We start from the raw sequence: 18990 nt of genomic DNA on the forward strand, positions 1-18990 counted from the left end.
CACGAGTAATCATAGTGAATTATCTCTCAAACCTTGAATGCAGAAATTTTCCTGATTTTGTAGTGAACTTGAAAAGTGTAGTTGTTCAAATGGCCTTTCTTTGTGTTCAGAAAAATGCTCAGTAACGTGGATACTGGTTTGGTAAAAATGAAAGAAAATCCATAAATAATCCTTGAATGTATTCCATGAAGTCATTGGTACTGTATATTTATTAGGTTGTTTTCATCTTCTGTTCGTTTTACACAGATCTGTAAAATCCAGATAATTCCTATTCATCTCCTCTCCACAGATGCTATATACTTGAAAAATAAATCTGTTTAATTCCTTGTCACTTTTAGACAAAAAACCAGTTCAGGTAGAAAACCTGGAAGAAGAAAAAATGAATGATACTATACATTTCATATCTTCTGTTTTTAATCAACAGGAAGCAATGCATCATTTTTCTTTTAAAAGAGTATCTGGGGTGAAATATTGGTCAAACTGAATTCAGAGGGGACAAGGCACCACCTTTACAGTTATATACTGGTCTAAAATTTGCCCCTGTTTTTCTCCTGATGGGTGTAGAAGGTCATCACGTTTAGCTGTGAAAGAGTATAATCCCTGATGTTATTGATGTTCCAAAATTTACTTCCTTTTCATTGTGTATTCATTAATTCATTCTTCTCTCTTGAAGTCCTCACAATTAATACCATTTTTTAATTTGCTTTTTAATTATTTATCTTATGAGTTACTTTCAATATAAAAATCCTGTTGGAGTGTAGGAATATTTTTTTATTGACTGAATGCTGGAAAAACATTGGGTTTTATACAGGTAGTTTATTGATTAATTGTCAATGAAAGGCAATTAATGAAAACTTACTGAGGTAACTATTACTGGCACTAGTTATTTACAGTTCTTTATTTTGCACTTTTATTTATACTGAACAGTTTTCTTCATCCATCTCTCTCTCTCTCTCTCTCTCTCTCTCTTTTTTTACTGCTGTTTTCATTAAAATAGGATTCCTTTTCCTCCTCTTCATCCTCATTGATTGATTTTATGGATGACGTAAGTCTTTGACTTTCAAACCAGTAAATCCCTCAATAACAGATCAGTTGATTGATTTGGAATATTCAAACATTAATGCGGTCAACTTAAAAAATCTGCAAGTGCAGTGGAGAACACAATATTTCTGTAGTAGCATACTTACACCTATTTATATAGATAGATGTTCAATTTTAAAGTAAATGTTTTTCTTTAGGTGCAGGTGAAGAATTCTTAATTGCAAACAGTTTTTCTAATGGGATAAGCTGCTTCTGGGCCTTATCTACCTGTGGAAAATGGTTCCAAAATCACTGGCACATCTATTTCATTTAGTTCTAGTGCTTCATATTATTATGTTATCATTAGTTGTTTCCAAGTTTTCTGATCACTTCAGTGAAAATGTTTTCACTGCACACAGTTAATTTCTGTTTGCTCAAATAAAATATTGTCGCTTTTTTAGAAGTAAGAAGTAATTTTCTTATAACTGAAGTGAACTTACTACTTTTATTGCCATTTGAGATGCTAGTTTTCTGTCAGGGGACAGTGTTTAAATATTTACCCTAGTTAATTGCATACTAAGGGAATTGAGTTAAAAGCTGAAAATTGACTGCATTATATTTCTTCCAGACTGAAGTAGTAGGCACATAAAAGTAAAAAATAAATAAGCTTTTTAAAATCAAAGTATATACTATGCATCTATGGTAGAGAACCATCCATTACAACTCTGTAGGTATATTGTGTGTGTACATCTGTGTGTGCTTGAATGTATGTGTATACACATATTTATACATATATATTTAAAATAGTATAATCCTATTTGCATTAGAATGTGTTGTGATTAATTTTATTCTAGAAATCTCTGCTGTGAAGGGTGTGTCAAAGAGGGTATAGTGTATGGGCCTGTTGTACTGATTGCATTTCTTTTCACAAACTCTGAAGGAATACTCTTATTCTAGATGCCTTTTTTTCTGTAAATCAGGTATATACCTTAGACAAAATGTGAGGGTACATCTGTGGTACCGTAGTAGAAGGCATTTGCCTGCGTTTTTATATAGCATATAGAAAACTTCGGCTTGCTGATATTGTTGGAATTTTCTTACATGAAAAGAATGAGAGTACAGTTTCCTGTCATGTTAAATCTATAATAAACTAGTAATATTTATATCCTTCATCTGGATTAAAGAAGTGTTCTCCCTGTTGCCTGAGTATTAGGAACGCTTAGTTTGTATCAGCAGGTTCTTTCACAGAAAGTTACCTTTAAAAGTATCTAATACTGTCTCCTAAAACCTGTTAAAAGAGAAATAAAGTACCTATGTGGCAGAGTAGCTGATGGTGTACTAATTTGCAAGGGGAAACTTAGGAGAAGAAAGTTTTCCTGGTTGCTATCTAGTTAGTTTTGAAGGACATCAGTACTTTATTCTGTATTTATTGTTGGTTTAGTTTTTTTTTAAAGAAGGCAGCATATTTTTTTCATAAAATCACATATTTTTTTAAAAATCTTTGCAAGGGAATAATTTTCAACTGTTGGCATGCAACCTTTAAGACATTCTCCTTGTTTGGTCCACCCAGATCAAATCTTTTCAGGTACCCATCTTTTAGTCTTAGGTAAAACTGGAGGTATTAATGTGTATATTGTTGCATGTGGATGACTTACGACATGGAGAATCAAACTTCCCCTGTTACATCTTCAATCTGAGTCCAACAGGAGTGTTTTTTTCTCAGTTGCATTGGGCAAGAGTACCTTTCTGGACTGGGCTGGCCAGGAACTAAACATGTCTAACACTGGGGCAGAATTCTTTCTCATCTGGCAAAACTGCAAAAGAGAGTTGACTGTTCAAAGATAGGAAGAGTACCCTGTGGAGAAATACAAGACTTGTTGAGCTACCTGTCTTTATTAGAAAGAGAAATGAAACTGATCTCTGCGTTAGTAGGTGAAAGGTGGTATAATTAAGTTGTGCTTAAGGTCAGTTCTGCATCTTTCATTTATTGGACAATTACTTGATTCATTCATAGAGAGATTCATAATATATAGCTTCTGAATTATCAAAATGAATGGTTATTTATGCTTGAGCTCCTTGAGTTGGTTCAATATCAATGTATTAGGCTGACTTAAATGAAAATAAAGGTATTAAAAATCCCCTCCCCGCCCCATTCCTCCATTCCCTTTCCAATGTCTCTTTTTGACAGTAGTTACCTTGAAGGGCAGTGGTTCTTGCAGCATCTCAAGAGGAATTGATCTGTGCTCAGTCAAACCAGAGAAGTGTGTGGGTTCTTTATGTTAAGACCAAGAAGAATTAGAAGTCCTCAGGTCAGACTCATGCAGTGCTGCAATATTACATGGGTTTCAGGAAAGCCTCTCCTGTAATGAAGAACCCAAAGTAAACATTACTAATGGCCCATATTTTTTCTTCAACCTCTGTGCTTCATTAAGAAATGACAGAGAGAGTGTAACATAACACACAGTTGCAGTTACATAGCACTCTGCAAGATCTCTGAAGTCTATTTAACATACGGATGTGTAAGCAGCACTGAGTTTGGCCCACTGATTACATTTGGAGTTTACTAGGGTGGGTGTGTCTTGTGTATCTGCCATCCAAATGACATAATTGTTTATAGCACTCTGTGAATGACTGGAGTTAATTCTAATTTTTTCAATGAGGAAAACAGTAGTTTTGCAATTTCTACTGGAGAGAAGCAAAAATAGATGTCCTGCTGCCTCAGTAGCCTGGAGATGCTGAGCAAGAAAAGTGGTAGCTCACTATTCAGATGAGTAGCAACCACTGTTGGTTCCAGCTGTACCTCCTTGAAGAGATACTTGGTCAGGTTGGCAGAACTGGTGCCTAGATCCTCATAGCTGCAAAAGCCCACGTGTTCAGAAACAATCCTTGTATCTCCTGTGCACATGGGAGGATGCAAAGGGCAGTAGGAATGGGTTTTGCTGTCCCTGGTCTCTGATTTTGGTGGGGAGGGAAGTCACCCCTAGTGACTCTAATATACTAATTTCTAAGTCTTTGCTGCTGTTTCTCCTGTGTGTTGCAGGCTGTCTCTCAGTAACGTCGTCTAGGTGTTAAGTCTCCTGTGTTCACTAGAAGTGTCTGATAATGGAAGTGTCAGGTTTTGTTTTTTAGCTAGGTGGATCTTTGTGTATCTCACTAGCTACTGGAAGCAATCAATTTGTTTTATTTAAAGATGAACTTGTAATTATTTAATAACAATAAAATGGAATCCCATTTTCCCTTGACAAAATTATTTTTCCCACTTGCTAGAAAATACTATTTTTCCCCAGTTGTCAACACATTACAAATTAAAAATAGCTTTCTTAAATCCTCCTGCAATCTGTCCTCACATGCAGTGCCCATGGGCTTTGGTTAGACTAAAGAAATTTGAACTTTGTAAATAACCACAGAATAAATCATGTTCTGAATTCTCATTATTAAACAGAATAAGCCATAGTAGTGTGTGGTGAGTGCCCTGACTCTACCTGCACGTTCATAATTAAGTTTAGAATAATTCTGGTTCTTAACAATACTTTAAATTGGACATATTGCACCTCCAAGAGATTGATTTATTAATCTTATTCAAAGTACAGAGATGCTAACTGCAAAGTATTAGTGTAACGTAGTCTGCAGTTTCACTGCTATTGTCCAGTGTAAAACTACAGACTTTAAAATAATTGTTCCTTTTTTTTAAAAAAATGTTTCTTCCCTCTTGTTCCCCCAGAATATCTTGTTTTCAAAATACTTGTAAAAATCAACATGTTTTTGTGTGTCTAAACACTGCCTCTGGAGATATAGTGACGAATTCTGAGCTGATACATGTGTCACTGTTTGGTTTTGTAACATTTTCTCCTCCTTTCTTTGTTAAAGCGCTCTCCTTCCTGTATTCCAGCTAACAAAGGCAGACGTGTAAGAGGCTGTCTTACTCTGTGGCCCTTTATTTTTTGCCTGTTGTGTACATGCCTTTGTTTAATGTATGGATTGTGTATTTACCTCACTGCATGTCCTGTGCTGCTGCTACTGTTTGCTGCTGCTGCTGTGCTTTTTGTTGTTTTACAGCTGTGGGCTAAAAGCTTTTGGAGTGTGTTGTTTGGTAATCCTATGAGCAGAATATCACAGTAACTGGAGAAGATGCTTTGGGTACTTTCTCATTTCAATATGAAAGTTCTGTGTGAAAGCTGATCAGGTAGATGCAGCTTGGGAAGATAAGCAAATGTCAAATGAGGGCCTGTTTGTTTCCTTGCCCTTAGCAGAGGGCATGTGTTGAGTTATGGGAATTGCCTATAGAAGGTAGAAGTTCGGCATTTGGGAGGTATGTCATAGCAAATGATAGAAAATGTCACAGTACAGAGATAAATAAATGGGAAGTGGGGAACTGAGTAAATTGGAGCATCAGGGAGGGCTGCAAAAATTCATACAAGGAAAACAGAGTTGGATGTACTGTAGTCTGTTAGGCTGGAAAGCTCTATGGTGTTTCAAAAATCAAGGTGGATTTTTAAACATGGTGTTATCAAAGCTTTGTCAGACAGCATACCTGGTACGAATTCAATGTCCATTTTAAACTCATATTGCCACTTTTGTTTCTTTTATACACATATGATGATAGGAATAGGAAAGCATACAAAGCATTTATATTGAATATTCAATAAATAAGCAATAATGCCCAACAGCTCTAATAATGACCTTACCTATGCAGTTCAAAGCACACCGCTCAGTGTCTTAGGCAAGCTTACAGTAACTGCTTGTTTTTGTCAGCTGTGGCTCCAATTCAGAAGTTCACCTCTCCTCAAGGTGTGTTTATACACTGGCCAGCTTTGGCTCAGACCTACACAGGTGACACTGTGTAGACAACTAAGCTGTGGAAGACAACAAGGCTATTACAATTTGGTAGGAGATGCTGAAATATGCTTTTGATAATCCAATGAATTAGTTTAAAACTAATTTTAATGGTGTTAATATGGTCCACATAAGCTTTTGGCCATAGTTGAGTCAGGTTGCTTTTGTACTTAGTTCTTCTCATTAAAGCAAGGAACCTGGAGATTACTGCAGCGATACTGCTTTAAAGCCCTGTTTCTGCAGTAAAGGTGGTGGTTAAATTCTCTTCAAATTCTGTAATGGTAGATCAGGTTCTGTGTGTTTTGTGGGCTTTTTATGTTCGTAAGTAAAGTAAAAATGTATTTGTTACTGGTTCAGCAGTTGTCTGCAACCACAAAGGCTTTGTAGCACATTCCAGAAAAGTTCCATCATTCATATCATGCTTGTATTAAATTTTTTTAAGCGACACCGTGAAAGTCTTTGGTATGCAGATGCTACTTTGAAAGGGAAAGCCTTTGGAGTATCTGAAAACATTTATGAAATGATAGATTAGACCTCTGAGTTTAACTTGCAAAAAGAAGAGGAACGTCTGTTTCTTGCTATGAAAATTTTGCCTGTAGTTACTCATTGGGCTTATTTTTTAATAACACTTTTAAGAGGAAGGTAGAATTGTTCAAGGTTAAACAGTCTTTGAGTGGACTCCAAGTTATCATGTTTAGACTGGATAGAAAAAAGTTTTAAATAATTGAAACAATATTATGTGTCTAGGGATTTACTACTTAATGGCATCAATGTTTCTAATACTGGATAAAGCTTCCAATTATTATTTGCTTCTGATAAATCTGAGCATAAAATGTTTGCTTTACTGCTAATTTTGGCCTCCATGCTTGAAACACATGATCTATGTGTAGAAAACAGGTGTATCCCAGTATGAGAATTTCCCATTTTCATTGCAGAAATACTTGCAGGCATCTTAAGGTGCCGAAGTTGATTAAGCTGATGAGTATTCTCCACCAGATAATTTTTTTTTGAAGGCTGTGATAAAACTGGAAGCCATCAAGCTAAACTCACTACTATTTAAAAAAAAAAAAAAAAAAAGAGAGAGAGAGAAAAAGAAAAAAGAGCAACTGCACCTGTTCGCTACCATGACTGAGTTTCTGGAGAACAGGACTGTATATGCATGTATAAGATTGGCTTGGCAATATATTTTATTCCCAAAAAGCAGTAAAGTTTGTGGAATTCTTGGTATGATGTCAATGGCAAATGAGATAAAAAACACTGGAATGTTCAAATGCTTTCTGTAAACGTTGCTGCATATTTTAGTTTGTGTGCAAGCTAGCCAAATCCTTAGCAATGGGAAAAGCCAAGGCATGCAGTGGAGCCTTCTGTAGGCCTCCAGCTTTTAGTTTTATTATTAGTGGAGAAAAGCATCCTCATCTTGCTATAATTTGTTTTAAAAAAATGTAAATTCACACAGAAAACTTTGATGTGCAGATGTCTTGTTTTCAAGGAAGAATCCTGCATTCTTTGATTTTTCAGTTGCACTGACAAAAGATGACTTGTTATCCAAGATACCTGGTTGTACCTATATGCCTTGTTGTTCAGTGTAGTTCTGTGTTGGGCTTAGCTTCATTGTATATCAAGGACTAGGAAAATATTCCCCTGAAGGAACTGTATTCCTGGTAAGGATGTTTTTGTAGTTCAAATGGGGTACAAAAACCTGCTCAATTCTCTCTGAATATAATCAACACTAACCTCAGGAAATATGTTGTTTGCTCTGCCTTTTCTCCTTATTTTCTCCTAAATATGTTTGCAGTGATTTACATGGGCTATATAGGAATTCACTTCTAACAAATCTCTACTACCAGTGGACAAAACACAGTAGTGTTTAGAAAATATTTACCCTTTAAAAATGCTGAATGACAAGTCTCTTCAAGTGTTTATCAGGCCCCTGAACTAGCAGCTCTTTCTTATGCATGTGCTCACCTTTCAGCAGAAGCCTTGGCGTGTTCATATTCAATAATTTTCATTGCATTTTTGTAGTTTAATTAGGAAGTTGCTTGAAACCAAATTTTTATCCACTTAGTTCTCTTAGGAATTCTACTGCTCCCATATCTTATTTTGGTAAGAGTTGAGAATTCTTTTTTAGTGATGTCTTTGATTTATTTTTTTGGTTGTTTTTTGTTTTTTTTTTCTCTTGAATTGTTCTCCTAGATTGATTCAGTTGAGAATTTTACATTGTCTAATACTCCATCACGGGATGAAGATAGCAAGTCTCACCTCCATTCAAGATCAAGGTCTCCTTCTACAGCTAGTGAGATCGAACCAATTGAGGTACTTCAGTGTTGACAAATTTTTGTCTTTTTTTTTAGGAGTAACGGCTTCACTCATATAAAAATTGCTATTGTAAGTCCTTTTGTTTAGAATGAAGCTCACTCCTCTGCAGCAAGACTATTTGGGACCTTGTAACAGCCTTCTGCACTAAGGCTGAACTGTATTTTGGGGAATGTTGCATTTCCTTTCACATATGGTTAATTGATTAGGGATGGGAACTATGTTGAATCAATTATTAGATACAGTCTCTCTTCATAACATATCGTCAGTCATGAATATTTAAGAAATGTTGGCACAAAGTTAATGTTATACTGTAGTTTATAAGAGCACACTTTGGAGTCCTGCTGAAAGTTTTGTCAATACGAAATATTAGCCAGGCTCTGCAACTATAACAATGTATCCCCTTTCCCTGTTAAAAAAATTAACTCTCTGATTATTTTACGTTAGAAAAGATTCAGTCAAATTTTCAAGATAATATGAAGTTATTTTTGAGATTTAGGACATTAATCTTACACATCATTTTGCTGAGAAATGATTTGGTTTTCTGAGTCCTTTCCTATGTTAATCAGTTTGGTTTCATTGCTTGTATGTTTGGGGATGGGGTGGGTGGGACATTGTAGTCTCTTTCTTTATTCATGCTGTCTTTGATAGCGTGCATTTGATGTCTTATTGACCCTTTGGGGACTATGTTCAGGTTACAGATCATCCTCCCCGTTCAATTCACACACCAACCATGAGGACAGCATATATTGGATCGGGACTCTCTACACCAAAGGTATTCAGTCAAGTATTCACACTTTATATATAGTAAGGGGGAAAAATATCACTCCTGGGCAACAGCTTCAGGAGAACTGTTTATCACAATAATCTTACCAGAACTGCCTAGAAGGGTTGTTTATATGAAAGCTGCTTGCTTTCTAAAATTTAAAACCCCTCATTCTTACATTATGTGGTGTGACAAGTTGTACTAGGCATTCCACTGTAGCAGCACACAGACATTTGATTATAGGAAAAACAGTAGTTTGGACATTAGAAAGAGATAAATGAACCAGAACATGAAGAAAGGAAAAGAGACTTCCTAGAAAGAGAGTGTTTTCCAGCATATGTCTCACCAACCTGCCTCTATGCTCTGCATACAATAAAACTGATGTCACTGTGGGCCAGTCTTGGATTAGCAGTAAGGGTAACATGAAACTGTAGATTTGCATTTTTTGTAAGCAATGTAGAGTGAGCGCTGTAGCCAGCACTGCAGCACTGGGCTGGGAGAAGGAATTCCAGTTTTTCTGTCTTCTGGCCTTTTACTTGCATAAATACTGATTTTATATCAGTTGTTGAAATTATTTTGCTGTTGGCCAAATAAGCCAGTCAGTGTATGCGAATTCACAGTGAATTGTGTATATTCAAGCAAATGAGGAATGAGATACAAGCTATTAAAGGAAAAATTTTCTCATAAAGGTATCAGAAGTGCCTCGATGGCTTAGGAATCTTCTGTATATTTAAAAAAATGACAGGTTTTCTGCAACTAATCAATGAAGTAAGTCTTTCTAATAGATCTGTTTCTCTGCTTTGATAAACTGCAAAATAGCAAAAGACTTCATTTGTGTAAAGGGAAGCTAAAAAGTTTGAGCAGACAGCGTTCTGTTGGCAACATCTTGGTAGATCAATTAAAAAAATACTGTAAGTGCACTTGGAATCATGTGAAATACCGTGCACGTAATTTCATTTTTGCAAATATTTTGCTCAGTAAGTAATGATTGGCTTTGTAATTTATTATGTTCCCTGAAGAACCTTCTTACTTTATGATTGCATCAGTTTTTAAAGCTAAGTATTGTTTCCCTGCAAATTTCAAAACAAGGCGTCCATCTGTAGGCAGAAAGCTTCCATTGTAACAGTAAAACTGTCATTAAATATGGATGAAGTTTGAGCGCTTAGCTGTGATATCCTATGCTGTGAAAAACAGGAAAGTGAGTAAAATTTTAATATACCTACTCATTAAAGTAGCCTGCAAAATTGTCTTATTTCAGATCACGTATATTATCCAGGTTGTTTGGACAGCTTTTGCGTTCACCCTGCGCCGTATCCTTTCTCCACCTACCAGTTGTTACTTTGCTGGGAGGTTTTTTTAGAAAAGCAAAGCAGCTTTCTGAATTTTATATAAGGCCTTTTATGAATCATACTACCACGCTACGTAGTCATTTAGCCTTCATATCATAGTATCAGCACTGCCATCCTTGAGGGGAGAGAGAGAATTAAAACACTTACTCATGTAGTCTGTGTTCCCAAGAACTAACAAGAACAGAAGCCCTTTCAAAATCAGCTTCATCTATACTCTTGCTTTTAAATTGGGTGTTCTGAAATTGCCTGTGCCTCACACTGTAAAACTGAACCATGTCGTGCTTTCTGGCATAAAAATTAGAATTTTGAACAAGTCTGGTATTTTTCTTTGAACTAAGGCAATACTCCTTACAGAGGACCATTGAATTTGCAGCTTAGAAAATACTGTGGAAGATTGACCTTGGCTGGCCTCTAGGTATCCAGCAAGCACCTACACACATTCAACTTCTAGAGTGTAATGGAATAATTTTGGCAACTCTCCTATCTGTAATGGAAGCAAACTCTTGTTCTGAGACAAGGTCCAGTTTCTGTGGTTTCGTTTACAGAGAATGGTTTAAATTATCAATAACGAGCACTGATAAGGAATTTTTTTCAGCCCATGTGTTCAGAGCTCAGATCTCATTTCAGCAAACACGAATAAGCTACCTTTTTAAATGCACCTATGCACTCTTAAAGTCTGTGAAGAAAATAACTGTTCTTCAGAAGTGTTACAGGTATTAACATCCTTGTCTGCTTGTTTCACAGCCTAAAGCCCACCAGTTTGTAGTGAAATCATTTAATACACCAACAAAATGCAATCAATGCACGTCTCTGATGGTTGGTTTAATACGACAGGGCTGTACTTGTGAAGGTAAGCACTTGTGAAAGCAGGAAGTGTGAACTGAAGTTCTTAGAGATGCAAATTGCACAGTAAATGTTGAAGTGTGATAATGCAGGAGTCTTCTCTGTATTATGAATAACAGAGTATATTCTCATGCTTCACTCTTTTAACAGTAGGAGCCAAACACTTTGAACATGTTACATAACAGATCACCTAGTTGTCTGGGGACATACTTACTCCAGTTGGTGGTAGAAGAGCTTAGTTCAGTTTACTTAAAATAGCGGTAAGGGGCCACAGTCAGCTGTCAAGTATGCTGACAGCAGCTTTGCTTTCTGAGTCAGGGCAAAATGTGAGACAGCTTTGCCATTCAGTACCAATTTTGCTTCTTTCCAGGACTAATTTATTCTGTGTTTGTACGTGCACAGAATGACACTCATCGTTTAGAGGAGCTTCCAGCTTTTTGTTTACTAGTAGAGTTGGGCCTAGAGGAAATCATAAAAGATTATATCAGTATGAGCTTCTGATTAGGCTCTTTCTCACCTGGATGAAACCAGACTATGTATCCATACACCTCTGAAAATGAGAAAATCGGAATTTAGAGCAGATAAAAGCATGAACTGCTGCTGTGCGCAGACTTACGTGTCTGTCTCAGTGTGGCAAAGTTCAGTGAAACTATTCAGTTGTTGGTCAAAAAAAGAGAGGATTCCTTTATAAATGTCATCATTATCATAGCTTTTCCACTGCAAATAACCATAAAATCTTTTTGTTTCTTCTCCTCCTTGCAAGTATGTGGATTCTCTTGCCACGTGACCTGTGCAGACAAGGCTCCTGCAGTATGTCCAATCCCTCCCGAACAGACTAAGGGACCTTTGGGAATAGATCCGCAGAAAGGCATAGGAACAGCTTATGAAGGACATGTCCGAGTAAGTATCAGGTAGCTGCATTTGGGACACTTATATTAAATCTGTTGTATTCCAGAGCTGGAATTAAACTCTAATTGGGGCATCGGGGGGGATAGATTCAATTATACTTTAAGGTAACAATTTGGAAGCTAAGACCTAAATTTTCACAAAGCAACGCTTAGCATTTTCAACAGTAATTCTCTCTCCATCTCTGTCGGCCATTGTGCTCTGAATTGGTCTTGAATAGTCCATCTCTAGAGATCAGATCATCTTCCAGGGCCTGTGAGTTTTTGAGTCTTTCTGTTGATGCTAGTACTGTCCAGGGTCATTGGAGTGGATACTAAATGTGGTACGTAAATGCTAAAAAAATTACATAGTTTTGGCCATACTCCTGTTGACCAACTAGAGATGGGTTTCTTTCTCTGTATTTGTTAATATAGCTTTGCATGAGTCTGTGAAATAAGAAGAAAGAATCCGTGGTGCTGTGAATTTTTTAAATAATGTATTGTGATGTCTGTGTGGCTGTGTTTGATGCTGTTACTGCACCTGTGCTATTGCTTATGTTGCTTAACATTATCACTGAATAAAAGCTTGTCAGCCTGGATGAGAGAATTGATTTTTGTACTGTCTGTCTGATTTTTGATTGCATGCAAACTTACAGATTGTTAATCAGAATTTATTTTGATACAGGTACCAAAACCAGCTGGAGTAAAGAAAGGTTGGCAGAGAGCACTGGCAGTGATCTGTGATTTTAAACTCTTCCTATATGATGTAGCAGAAGGAAAAGCATCCCAGCCCAGCGTGATAGTGAGTCAGGTCATAGACATGAGGTAAGCTGTTTGGTGCTGAGTGGGAGCTTTTCAGAGGCACTGGGAGATTTTTTTCTGCTTTTCTTTGTTGTGAAATCAGTAAGCTTTTATGAAACGCTGTAATCCATGTTGGGAGCCTTTAATTTTCCGGAAAAAAGCAGCATTTGCAGTGTGGCAGTTTAAACTTCCATTACTGCATCATGTGCCAAAATGCATCTCTTCAGCTGTGTAGAAGGCCTGGAATTAATAAAGAAAAATACATTCTTTTGGGATTGAGTAGAGTTTTTAAAGACAGATAAAACTTTGTTATAGGATAAAACGAATACCATTTTTGATTCAGAAGGGCTGAATAGTTTGTTCCCACTGTTTTCAGTATTAGTGAAATACTACCAACTTCACTGAAGGCTGAGAACATTTAACATACCAACTAAGTAAAGCTCATCTCTGAACTAGGTTAGTTTATCCAGGAAGTCTCAAACAGCTGTAGCTTATAGCTTCTAGTGAGTTTGGACTTTTATGAAAGAGTTGGAGAGGTGTTCTTGGTCCAGGCTTATTTTTTAAGTGTGATTATTTTCATTTTTTTAAAAAAAGGTTTTAATTTAAACAGACAAAAAACCAGATACTCTGAATAGATTTATGTCTGTCAACATTTACCAGGAATTAATTATGCAACATTGCATTTCTGAGTTGCATCTGCAGATAAAGAGGAAAGGATAATTTTAAAAATTAGATCTCAGTACTGTCTTGTTGTGTTCTTCACAAAACAAAGCTATTGGTACTATGGAAATACAAGTAAAAAACAAACATACAGCTTTTACTCTTTAACTCTTTTCCAATTATGTTTGTGGTCTCCATAAGGGATGAAGAATTCTCAGTGAGTTCTGTCTTGGCCTCAGATGTCATCCATGCAAATCGAAAAGATATCCCCTGTATCTTTAGGGTAAGTATTACATCTTGAACCTAGTAACCCAGAAGTACAGGGTTTCACAGTGTGACGTACAGTGTGCAGTCACTGACAGCTTGCTAGTGTTTTATTTCCTTTGCAAGTTCTGGCCGTGTGGTATCCATGGCAGCAGCAGCAATGCATAAGGATCTGTACATATATCATTTTCCTGGTAAAAATAGCACTGGTACATTTAGACAAGCTCTCATCTCCCCTCTACATGGGTTTTATTTTTTTAACCTTCTACAAGACATACTTTTCTCAACCGCCTGTTATTCATTTGGAGTTCTTCTGTTCTTCATGACCTTCTATATTTTCATTTCCTAAAGTTGCCTTCTGCTTCTCAATTTAATTTCTTGTGTTTCTCCTGAAGCCGTTATTTTATGTATTTTCTTTGTATATATGCATTGGATCTCTGAAAACTCCCCATTCATCAGGTAGTCAGTATAGAAATTTACTCTAAAATGCTCATCAAAATTTATGTCTAGCATCTGGTATTAGGATTTTGCCATCATTGGCTTTTTCTAATATTCTTATTCTTTTTACTATATATTCTATTGAAGCTTTGACCTCAATGAAATATCTTTGTCGTCTTATTAATTCCCCTATCATTTCTTTACTATACCATTGTATTTCACTCCTTGTTTTTCTGGCTTTCAGACTGTTCATCACTCTCCGTGCTGAGAGGAGATAAACCTACAAAAGGGGCTTTCATTTTTATCTATAGTAGCTGTACCAAATACATGAAAAGGATCATAGATAGTTCTTCCATAAAGACCATTCCAATCGCATTAAATTATTAATGAAAACTATTGGTTTAAAAAAAAAAACCCAGAATACTTCGTAAGAAGTGCTTTTCATTATAAAAATGCTGTGAGAAACAATTGACTACCTTATTTAGGGCAGACATTTCTGAATTACAGAATAAATACAAATGCATTTAGAATAAAGCAAAAGTTTTATCTGTTCTTTGCTGAGTTATTCATACCTACAGGTTTTTCTGCTGTGTGTTCTTGATTGAGATAGGGTGTTTTCTATTAACCAAGGCTAAATTTTTGCATTCTTAGTTCAGACAGCTAGTTAAAAAGGCACTTATAGGCATCTGATACCCTTGTAAAAATGATCATGATGAAATTTTTTATCATTTATGACTTAAAATATATATTTTAAAATTTTCCAGGTTACAGCTTCCCAGCTCTCTGCGTCCAGTAATAAGTGTTCAATCCTGATTCTAGCAGACGGTGAGAATGAAAAAAGCAAGTGGGTAGGAGTACTGAATGAATTGCATAGGATCTTGAAGAAGAACAAACTCAAAGACCGCTCAGTCTATGTTCCCAAAGAAGCTTATGACAGCACCTTACCCCTCATCAAAACAACACAGTCAGCAGCAATCATAGGTATGAAATGAATAAGAAGTAAGCTCTAAGAAAAATAAGTATACTAAAAGCACGTTTTTTTTGCAAAAAACAAGTTAAATGGCATTATCTACTGAATAGAGAGTAATATTTAGTGTTTTTATCCCATATGGGAGTGTGTAAGGGTTTAAGAGAGAAGTGCAATTCACTACCCAGTACTTTGTCAGATCTTTAAGAATATTCCCCCTATTCTCACATACTCATTATTAATAATTTTGACTGAGAATTGGACATTACTCTTTTGTTATTTTTTAAACATAATTCCTTAACTGGGCAAAATTAGCACTATAGAATAGACGTAAATCACTGACTTTACCAAATCTGCTTGTGGGACCAGAGAGAAAATGTAAAAGCAGAGAATGAATTTAGTCATTTTAAATGCTACTGCATACAATTTGTTAAACTCTCATTATTTAAATTATTTAAATATGATACTACAGTTACTGCAAAGTTGGTAGTACTCTTAAGTGCTCTGAATGGTTTGTTAAAAACGACATTTCTTGCTGTTACTTCTACTAACAGGAGAAATGGGAAAAGACTTATTTTTTCAGAAATTTGAAAGATTGGGAGGTTACCAATAGTTTTTTGTTACATGAATGTGTTGGGTTTGGCTTTGTATTTGTTTATTTCAAGATGTTAAAAAACTGTCTCTGTTAATCAGAATTATCACTATTGTTGAAGAAGAATTTCCAAAGAAAAATAACCTTTTTTTTTTTTTTTTCCTTAATATCATAGACCATGAAAGAATAGCTCTGGGGAATGAAGAAGGGCTATTTGTAGTGCATGTCACCAAAGATGGTAAGAGATTAGGAACTGGTAATAATTTCCCTAATAGTAAATAATCAGAAAGTGACTTTGTAACCTTTTTTTCTCTTACAATAATTTCTGGTTTCATTTTTCTCAATTTACTATATTATCAACTGGACAACCCCATGTGAGAGCTGATAATCAAGAAGGTGTTTTGTGTGCTTTCTGGTTTGGGTATCCTTTCCAGTATCTGGAATGCAGTTGAAGGTTTTCTTCCCTTGTTTGAAGCAGGCTCAATACTGAATTCAGACCAGGTTACTCAGGACTTTGTCCAGTCAGGTCTTGAAAATCCCCAAGGACAGAGATTCCACAATCAATCTGGGCTGCCTGTTGCAAATTATTCTCACAGTGAAACATTTTCTTTGTATATCCAGTAGGAACCTCCCTCATTTCAATTAGTGACTGTTGTCTCCTCTTCTCCTGCTGTGCCCCTCAGTAAGGAGCCTGGCTTGATCCTTTCTGTAACCTCCTCCTTGGTATTGGAAATGAAAACTTACGTTCAGTATTGTAAAGAGATGTAACGACAGATGCCCAAGAGAATTCAACAAGCAACATGTTTAATTGTATATTTCAGTTCTCTGAGGGATTTCCTTTATTCGGTAGTTTTGTGGCTATAAACTGTTTTTGAAATGAATACTGAAATAATACTGTGGTTGTTACTGCATCGGATCTGCTCTTCCCTTCCTCTGATGAGGAAAAGCCAAAGGTCTACCCAGCATTGCCACATCTGGTATTACTAAAATACAGGTTTTGATTCTGTACTATTTAATATCGCAGGAAAGCAATAAAGGGGATTTCTTGGGTTTCCTTCATAGTTTATCTTTACAAATACCTATGTTACAATCAATTCACACTTCAAATTATTTACTTGGATTTGGGGGGTTTTGTTTTGGCTTTTTTTAGAGATTATCCGTGTTGGTGACAATAAGAAGGTTCATCAGATTGAGCTTATCCCAAATGAACAGCTCATTGCAGTAATCTCAGGAAGAAACCGTCATGTACGGCTTTTCCCTATGGCTGCCCTGGATGGAAGGGAGACTGAGTTTTATAAACTGGCAGAGACAAAAGGCTGTCAGTCAATAGTTTCTGGACATGTGCGCCATGGAGCTCTTACCTGCCTCTGTGTAGCTATGAAGAGGCAGGTCCTCTGTTACGAACTGAATCAGAGTAAGACACGTCACAAAAAGATCAAGGAGATCCAAGTCCAGGGAAACGTCCAGTGGATGTCAATCTTCAGTGACCGTCTTTGTGTGGGCTACCAGTCAGGTTTCTTAAAATATCCCCTTCACGGAGAAGGCAGCCCATACAGTCTGCTCCATCCAGATGACCACACGCTATCATTTATCTCACAGCAGCCAACTGATGCCATCTGTGCGGTCGAAATCTCAAATAAAGAATACCTGCTGTGTTTTAGCAGCGTAGGGGTTTACGTTGACTGCCAGGGCCGAAGATCTAGACAACAAGAACTGATGTGGCCCGCAACTCCATCTTCTTGCTGTAAGTTGCCGTGTGTGTCCGTGTACTTGCTATTATACATTGAAGTGATCACTGCTTGTATTAATATCCACAGAAAGTGAAGTTCAAGGATAATTACCTGACAGGTAAATGAATCCTCTGAGCTTCTGTCAGCATTTTTAATCTAGTCAGAGGGTTTAATCCTGATCTCATTTATGCTAGATTTGACAACTCTGTAACTGACCTATACTGCTGTAATACAAAGAGGAATCAAAGGTCAGGATTTGTAACTCCAGTGTCCAATTTCTAAACACATGGCCTGATCTCTAAAAAGGCCAAAAACCTCAGGTCCTCCAGAGGCTAATGGGATCTTTATGCATTCGCTACCACTGATACTGGACTGTTGTTACTTAAAGTCTTAAAATTTGATTGTACTTTGGCTCACCATTGTGGTTCAAGCTTTCTTGATGTTCAGAGTCATCAGGATCTGGTAGTTTGACTTGCTTTTCTCTAATGGTGTTTATTCCTACTTACTGGGTTTTTTTCTTTTCTTTCCTTACTCCTTCTTTCTCTCTTTCTCAGCAGTTTTTGTTGACACTATTCTCATTCATCTCCTCTCTTTGCTTTTTTAAAAAATCAGTTTTTAAGTTTTTCCCCCTCGGTCTCCCTCTTCCCTTCCAAAATACAATGTATGGCAAGCAGTATAGAAAATACATTTCATAACCTTAAGGGAAAAATACTGTAATTTTTCAAGATTTCCATTTCCAGCAAGAACTGTTAAAACATTTATTGCACATTTTTTCAAAGCTGGGGCTTTATCATTGTGATGTTTGGAGGAAAAAAAAAACAACTTGCAATGCCTGTCTTCTTCTTTTTAATGTCTTTCTGAATGCAGATAAGGATTAGCCAAATTTGTCCTCAGAGTATCTGTGAATGAGCCCAGTCTTACGTTGATTTTTAAAATAGGCTGCCTTCTTACCTCACTGTGACAGCAGTACAGCCACACTGCAGAGGAGAGGAATGTTTCACCTTGTTTGAGTGAAGCCCCTTCTGAATGTGGAAGGAGCAACTTTAACAGGCTATATGTCACTTCTGGTTTTCCAGCAAGAGTGTGATTATTACAGTGGACTCAGAGAATGAGTGAATCAAAATAAAAGACTTTGTGATAGATTGAAAAACAGGTATTTTTTACATGTAGTTCATCTATACTGGTCATTGATATTTGGGAAAGTTTTTTGATTGCCATAAATGAAGTGACTTGATGTTATTCCAATTCAGAATGGAGGTGTATTTTATAGCAAAAACTGTTACATTTAAACACAAATTGGATGCTCTTGTTAGTCTTGGCAGACCATGGCAGTCTTGTTGCCGACATGGAAATAATGAATTCTCCTTTAGAAGTGGTCCCAGTGGAACAAATTTCATCCTGGGGAAATGTGCCAGATAAGTAGCACAAGAATTCTCTCTACAATCCAGAAAATAAGAGAGAATTAAAGCTAGAAGGAAACATGAAGATTTTTATGACTGTGTCATGGTGCTTAGTTCCAACTGATGTTCA

The 18990-nt window shown here is 36.5% G+C and overlaps 1 protein-coding gene across 17 annotated transcripts in view; it reads left to right on the forward strand.

Moving 5' to 3' along the window:
- CDC42BPA (CDC42 binding protein kinase alpha) overlaps positions 1-18990 on the forward strand; it is a 190441-nt gene that overhangs the window by 147245 nt on the left and 24206 nt on the right. For 8 of the 17 annotated variants that reach the window (XM_030035147.2, XM_030035155.2, XM_030035156.2 and 5 more), the window contains 11 exons: positions 998-1045; positions 4888-4926; positions 8047-8166; positions 8861-8941; positions 11026-11131; positions 11888-12024; positions 12694-12833; positions 13671-13752; positions 14936-15152; positions 15906-15968; positions 16881-17474. In XM_030035147.2, coding sequence (XP_029891007.1) covers positions 998-1045; positions 4888-4926; positions 8047-8166; positions 8861-8941; positions 11026-11131; positions 11888-12024; positions 12694-12833; positions 13671-13752; positions 14936-15152; positions 15906-15968; positions 16881-17474 — 1627 coding nt within the window. The remainder of the gene's footprint in view (positions 1-997; positions 1046-4887; positions 4927-8046; positions 8167-8860; positions 8942-11025; positions 11132-11887; positions 12025-12693; positions 12834-13670; positions 13753-14935; positions 15153-15905; positions 15969-16880; positions 17475-18990) is intronic. The other 9 variants (XM_030035146.2, XM_030035153.2, XM_030035151.2 and 6 more) reach the window with 6 other exon arrangements.

This window comes from Aquila chrysaetos, chromosome 13 (assembly GCF_900496995.4).
Source record: "Aquila chrysaetos chrysaetos chromosome 13, bAquChr1.4, whole genome shotgun sequence".
Lineage (NCBI taxonomy): Eukaryota > Metazoa > Chordata > Aves > Accipitriformes > Accipitridae > Aquila > Aquila chrysaetos.